At 53.0% G+C, this 7,030-nt stretch overlaps 1 protein-coding gene across 1 annotated transcript; it reads right to left on the reverse strand.

The window, feature by feature from the left end:
• Positions 1-737: 737 nt before the first annotated feature.
• Positions 738-1,789, reverse strand: FAM50B (family with sequence similarity 50 member B; the record flags this gene model as incomplete). The annotated part of the gene is given in 7 exon segments (XM_081246467.1): positions 738-925; positions 928-1,003; positions 1,007-1,100; positions 1,159-1,452; positions 1,454-1,487; positions 1,490-1,606; positions 1,609-1,789. Coding segments are annotated over 7 exon segments (984 nt in total).
• Positions 1,790-7,030: the final 5,241 nt, after the last annotated feature.

The raw sequence follows: 7,030 nt of genomic DNA on the forward strand, positions 1-7,030 counted from the left end.
AAGTGCAAGCCATATGGAGCTTGAGGCGAAAGGAAAAACAGTCATACTGACCCCTCCACCACACACACACACACACACACCAACTTTCTGTTCCCCTGACCCCTGGGGCTAAACGACCCAGCTGAGGAACACCCAAGGCAGGGCTGCTCCCCTGATACTGGGAAAAAAGTGATGGGCAGGTCCGCCTTTGCCCTCAGATGGTTCTGAAACGGGCCATATAAACTGCTTCAAATAAATTAACCAAGAACATAAGAATAAGAGCAGGTGTTTATTGAGGTCTAAGTGTTTTACAAATACAGACTCATTTCATCCTCACTTTGATCTCCAGTGCTGTGGTTACCCCTATTTATAGCAGAGGGAACTGACGCACTGAGTTTCCATCAGCTTGCCTCAAATCACACAGCAAGTAAGAAGCCGGCCTGGGACCCGAACCCCGACAGTCTGGGGGCTTGGGGACCAAGTCCACGCCCACGACTCCTGGCCACAACGCTGTGACCCGGGTCAGAGCAGCCTTGACCCTCACTGCCGTCCACCGCGCGCCCGGTGAGGCTTCCACCCGGCCCAGCAGAGCCGGGCAACCTTAGAAGCACTCCGAAACCCACCCAACGACCGAGAAGAACGCCAGCCGCAGGAGGACCACCACATCCGCACAGCGCCAAGCCTCGGTCGGTCTTTACTGAATTTCAGGGCAGAGGCCAAGGCCACCGGAGCGCGCCGGCGGGGGCGCGGACTTGGCGTCACCGGACCGTACAGCCGTCCCAGCGCTTCTCGGGGTCGTAGGGCTCCCGGCGGCGGGCGGGGAAGAGACGCTGGTTCTTCTCGCGCCAGCTCCGCGGCGCCGCCCTGTCCGCGTGCGACTCGTCCTTCTCCAGGGGGGCGTCGCTGCGCAGCCGCACGTCGTCGTGCACGTCGAAGGTGAAGAGCAGCCCTTCTTGCCGCGCGCCTGCGCCACCCTCAGGTCGTAGAAGGGGTGGTCGTGCGGCCGAATCCGGGCCTCCTCGGCCTACGGGAGCTGCTCCGCGCCGGCCGCGCGCAGCTCACGTAAGGCGGGGCGCCGCGCCATCAGCGCCTCCCTGAGAAACTCCCGCACGGCGCCGGCCCTGTGGATGCGCGCGGCGCGCCGGTGCCCGCAGCCGTGCCAGGAGCCCGCAGCCGTGCCAGGAGCTGGACGTCACCTCCACCTCGTCGCGCTCGCGGTCCGGCAGGAAGCTCGTGTCCACGCCGCGTCCTTGCCCTCGGGGTCGCCCCCCTCGGGGTCCTCGTCGCCGTCGTCGGGCGAGAAGGACAGGCCGGCAGATCCGGCGCCGCTGCTTCCGCTCGCGCCGCGCGTCCAGCTGCCGGCGCCGCCGCCGCTCCCACCGTTCGCGCTGCACGCGTGGCGTCTCGCGCTGGCGCACCAGGGCCTCCTGCCGCGCCTTCACGTCGTGCAGGGTCAGCAGCCCCGCGGTGCTGCTTCAGCTCGGCCTCCACCGCGTCGCAGTGGGCGCGAACTTCCGGCCCACCTTGGGCTTGCTGATGGTCTCCTCGGGGATGCGCTGCTTCAGGACCCCCACGTGCTCCTTCTGCTTCTTGCGCTGGTCGAGCGGGTGCAGGGCTCGGCCGGCCCGCGCATGGTGCCCTTGGACCGAGCCGTGCCGCCCGCCGGCTCCCCCGGGCCGCGCACGCCGCGTGCTCTCAACCGCGGCCTGGGAGCTCGGAGCCACCGCGTGGACTCTACAGCGGGGAACAGAAGCACGGAGTTCCGGAGGAGCCAGAGTGACAGCTCGGCGAACGGTCTAGATGGACGCATTCCAACAGAATGGAATGTTCTGTAGCTGCGCTGACCCACGTGCAGCCGGTATGGGCCTTATTGAGCACGAGGCGCTGGTTTTTCACTTTATTTCAATTAATCTAAATTTCAGTAACCACATGTGACTGTGGCTCCCATACTGGACGGTGCAAGCCTGGGAGCTGCACACGGACAGGGTTGGTGTGCCCAGCAAACTCTTAACCTGTCCAGGTACCCACTCAAGCACGGACATGCAAGAGTCAGAGCAGCCAGAGAGCCGACCTGCGCTGGACCTGAGCCTGGCTTCGTGCATGCTGACCGCAGGAAAACAGGGTGTGAGTGAAAAGCACCTCAGTCAGGTACATGGCTCCTCTCGGGCACACAAGCCAGAGGGGAGAAGGGTCAGACAGAAGCATCTTCCGGTACCTCCCTGGAGGGTGTTATTGTCAGCTGGGTTCCCGTCAGTATGTTACAGGTGGGGCAGGACCATACTAGTTGCTGTCCCTACTCCTCCCTTAAGTCATTCCTGCAGTATCTGCCTGTCCCCCTGGTGCCCAGCGCCCGAGTTCCCAGAAGCAGTGTGGGCACAGCCCTTGCTGGGGGAGCCGTGGGGGACAGAGGGGATCTGAGCACAAAACCGACTTCTTGGCGTTTTAACCAAAGCAGAGAGAGGACCCCCTAATTCATTGATCTCAACCTGAGCCAACCGTCTTCCCTTGGGACCAGACCTGTCCAGCCTCGGGCCCCACAGCTCCATCCCCCACTGAACCCCACCCCTATAAGCTCTGGATGTCGTCTCATCCAGCCATCCTGCCCCACTGTGACCCCTGGAATGCAGCAGCTCATCAAGCAGACAGACTCCTAAACCCGCGGCTGCCTCTGGGAAGCTTCCCAGTGCCTTCTTGCCCCACCCTGGAGCCTGCTGTTCCCCGAGGACCACTTACTTTCTCCCTGCGGCCCCCGAAAGGAGAGACGTTCTCCTCATCATCTCAAAGTCTGAAAGTGGGAGGAGCATCTTTGCCGTTTCAAAAACATTTCTTCTGTTTCCCTTAAAAACTCCCAGCTCCCTTGAAGCTCATGCAACCCAGCGATACTCTCCTTGCTGCGGCTGACCTCTCTGGAGTGCCCTGTCCTCCTGAATCCTTGAGGATTGGCACCTGGCTCACCTGCTTTCTTCCTCCATCGCCCTCCCGCATCGTCCTGGATGCCGTCCGCATCACCTACCCACCACCCTGACCTCCTTCCTCTCTTCCACACCCAGTTCTTATCACTACCCGTCAGTGCCCGTCTCCAAAATCTTAACCTCCAAAATCCCCTCCTTTCCTGTCACTTAACTCCAGTACCCAAACTCTCACTGCCCTCTGAGAGCTCGAGACCCCCCATCCAAAGACCCTGTCACCTCTCCAGTGTCACCTTACACTCGTACCCCTCCTCGCTCCTTGCCCACCAGAGAGTCACAGATTCCTGACTCTCTTATGCTCCTTTCCTTCCTGTAATTCTCACCTGAAAGAACTCTGATCCTGGTTAAACCTCGCCTGTCTTCTCGTCCCCTAAACCCAGGCAGCTGAATATTGCTGGAGAAAGTGACATGGCTGCTGCTGGCTCGTCCCACTTTAAATTCAGGAGCTTAGCTCTCCAAAGGGGACTCAAAACTGCCTAGAAATTCTCCTACTGCCCCAGAGAGGCCGTTTGTTCCCCCAAACAGCTACTGCTTACTTCCTCCCGTCCCTCCTCACCCTCCAACACTCTCCTGCCTCTCCCCACCGCCCAGTTGCCTGGTAAAATTTACCACTGGAGGAAAACACACAGGTGGTCTGGATAATAGAATCCTCACCCCTCCCAAATTTTATGACACAAAAACTGTACTCAGTCTGGTTAGATCTCTCCTATACAGCGGTTTCCCCCAAATATATGTTCTGCGAAAAAGGGTTGTGTCTTTGATGAGCTTGTTCCCACTGGGCCTCTCCAAGGGTGGGTAGAGTATTCCATGTTTCCCAGAAGTTTTGGATCATTGAATGTTTCTCGCCCTACAGAGTACCCGTTAGCATTTCCAAAACCAGCGCTTCCTGGCATCTTGTCTGGAGAAGATGGCTGTGAGATACATGCCAGCTTCTCAGCCTGGTCCTTCTAGAAGCAGCAGTGCCTGTGAGCACAGCCTCAACGAGAAACCCTTTATCACATGAGGGTAGCACATGGCACCTACATGCCCAGAAGACAGTAGGGTGGTGGTACTGCTCACCAAATGGCCAAACAAGAAACCTAGGTGATGTCCTGGACTGCAGTCCTTCACACGTAGTCAGTGACCGCACCCCCCACCCCAGATCGTTTATAGGTTTTCCTTTTCTCTCCGTTCCCACCCCTTGCCTTAACCCAGGAATTGTGCTTTTTCCCCACCTAAAGCCCACAGGTGCCCTGTCGGCATATTCTCGATCACGTCCATCTTGCGTACACTGTCCAGGGATCCTCGTAAGAAGGGAACCTGGTAATGTCGTTCTGCTCCTGGAAAATCTCCTCCAGCTCTCCCTTTAAGATCAAATGGGAATCCTTCCTTTTCCTCCCAGGTCTCTAATAACGCCCCCCCCCGCCCCCCCGCTTCTCCCAACACCCCACACCACCCGGCATCCAGCAGCCACCCGAAACCTTCCACTGTTCCTGAACAGAGCTGTTCCCTTTGGGGACACTCTTCCTACAAGTCCTGCTCCCTCCAGGGGGTCCCTCAGGACCTCCCACAGAAAACCTGCAGCTCCCAGCACAGCCCCTCCCAGATGCACAAAGCTACCAACTCCCTCCTGTCTCCAGGCTCCCCAAATCATAACCTTTCTTAGACATCATACAAATCGGACTGCTTGGCGGCCTCCTTTCTCAATTAGATAAGCCAACCGGTCGCACTTTAATCCACTCAACTCCAGGATGGCCACAGCCACTGACTGCGCTTCCTCCCAACTTATCACAGCCTGAGTGTCCGTGTAGTCTCCAAACCTCAGCATCCCGGCTTCCGATTAGCCGGCATCCGCCCTTCCAACTCGTGATCACAGTCTCCGTACACCAGAGCCAGCCGGTCCCCCAGAATGAACAAGGTGACTCTCAAACTCCTCGAAAAGGTTGGCAGGAGGAAGCAGACCTATCTTAAGAGTCTGAAATCCTGACTTTAAGAATATTCCCCACACGTTCCCAGATGCTAACCGCTTGTGACCTCAATCCTCAATGAAAAGCAAAACGCTACTGCCTTAAACTCTTTTCAACTTTATCTACAGATAACAGTAACAGAAGAGGGGCCGGAGCCGCAGTCTGCTTCAGTGAATCTGAAATGCCGATTAAATAAGCAAACTTTAATTTAGAGAAAATGTAATCTACTCCAGGCTTAGTTACAAGGTGAAATAAACATGCAAAGGAACAGCAGCAAATTTTTAAAATTCCACAAAACTAAAAGCTACTGCCTTAACTATTTTAACAGAAGAAAAAAACCCTCAGTTTCCATTGCAAACAACAACAACGAATCCAAACAGGACACCTTTTGTCATGCTTGCTTTTCAGCTTACCTCCCACCAGTCTGAATTCTGATCTTAGGCGATAATCCTACAAGTGGCCGGTATCCTCCCCTCCCCAGAGTCAGCCCTGCATGAACACTGATGGTGGACCAGCATCTGCAGGGCCCCGGGTTGGGTCCAGGCTGTGTCTCCTGATGGCCTCATCACTCAGGGAGCCGGCCAGCAGCCATCACCATATTGCGAACTAGTTGTTCAAGCAAAGCTGCAGGACCTGTCAACCAGACGCCAAAAGGAGCTTCAACCATGTATATGTGTTAGCATACGGTATTTGTTTTTCTCTTTCTAACTTACTTCACTCTGTATGACAGTCTCTAGGTCCATCCACCTCACTACAAATAACTCAATTTCGTTTCTTTTTATGGCTCAGTAATATTCCAGTGTATATATGTGCCACATCTCCTTTATCCATTCCTCTGTCGATGGACACTTAAGTTGCTTCCATGTCCTGGCTATTGTAAATAGAGCTGCAATGAACATTGTGGTACATGACTCTTTTTGAATTATGGTTTTCTCAGGGTATATGCCCAGTAGTGAGATTGCTGGGTCTTATGGTAGTTCTATTTTTAGTTTTTTAAAGAACCTCCATACTGTTCTCCATAGTGGCTGTATCAACTTACATTCCCACCAACAGTGCAAGAGGGTTCCCTTTTCTCCACACCCTCTCCAGTGTTTATTATTTGTAGACTTTTTGATGATGGCCATTGGAAGATGTACTTTTTAACTCCCTTCACCCACGTTGCCCCTACCTTCCCCACTTATGGTAACCACCATTCTGTTCTCTGTATCCATGAGCTTGGTGTTCTTTGTTTTTGTTTTTTTACATTCCACACGTAAGTGAGATCACACAGTATTTGTCTTTGTCTGACTTGCTTCACTTAACATAATGCTCTCAAAGTCTGTGTTGTCACGAATAGCAGGATTTCCTTCTTTTTTATGGCTAAATGCTATTCTATTGTATATGTATACCACATTTTCTTTATCCATTTGTCCATCTTGTATCAGTGTCTTGGTTATTGTAAACAATGCTGCAATGAACATAAGGGCACAGACATCTTTTCAAGATAGTGATTTCCTTTCCTTCAGATAAATACCCAGAAGAGGAACTGCTGGATCATATGGTAGTTCTATTTTTAATTTTGAGGAACCTCCATACTGTTTCCCATAGTGGCTGCACCAATTTACATTCCCACCAGCAGTGCACAGGGGTTCCCATTTCTCCACATCTTTGCCAATACTTGTTACTTCTTGTCTTTTTTGTAATAGCTATTCTGACAGGTGTGAGATATCTCATTGTGGTTTTGATTTGCATTGCCCTGATGATCAATGATTAGTGATTCTGAGCACCTTTTCATGTACCTGTTGGTCATCTGTATGTCTTCTTTGGAAAAATGTCTATTCCGGTCTCCTGCCCATTTTTTAATCAGTTTGTTCGTTTGTTTTGCTATTGAGTTGCTTGAGTTCTTTATATATTATGGATATTAACCCCTTTTCAGATATATGATTTGCAAATTTTTTCTCCCATTCTGTAGACTGTCTTTTCATCTTGTTGATGGTTTCCTTTGCTGTGCAGAAGCTTTTTAGTATGATGTAGTCCCACTTGTTTATTTTTGCTTTTGTTGCCTTACCTTTTAGTGTCAAATTCAAAAAATCATCGCCACAACTAATGTCAAGGAGCTTACAGCCTATGCTTTCTTCTAGGAGTTTTATAGTTTCA

This window comes from Mesoplodon bidens, assembly GCF_964165515.1.
Source record: "Mesoplodon bidens genome assembly, chromosome: 10".
NCBI classification, from domain to species: domain Eukaryota; kingdom Metazoa; phylum Chordata; class Mammalia; order Artiodactyla; family Ziphiidae; genus Mesoplodon; species Mesoplodon bidens.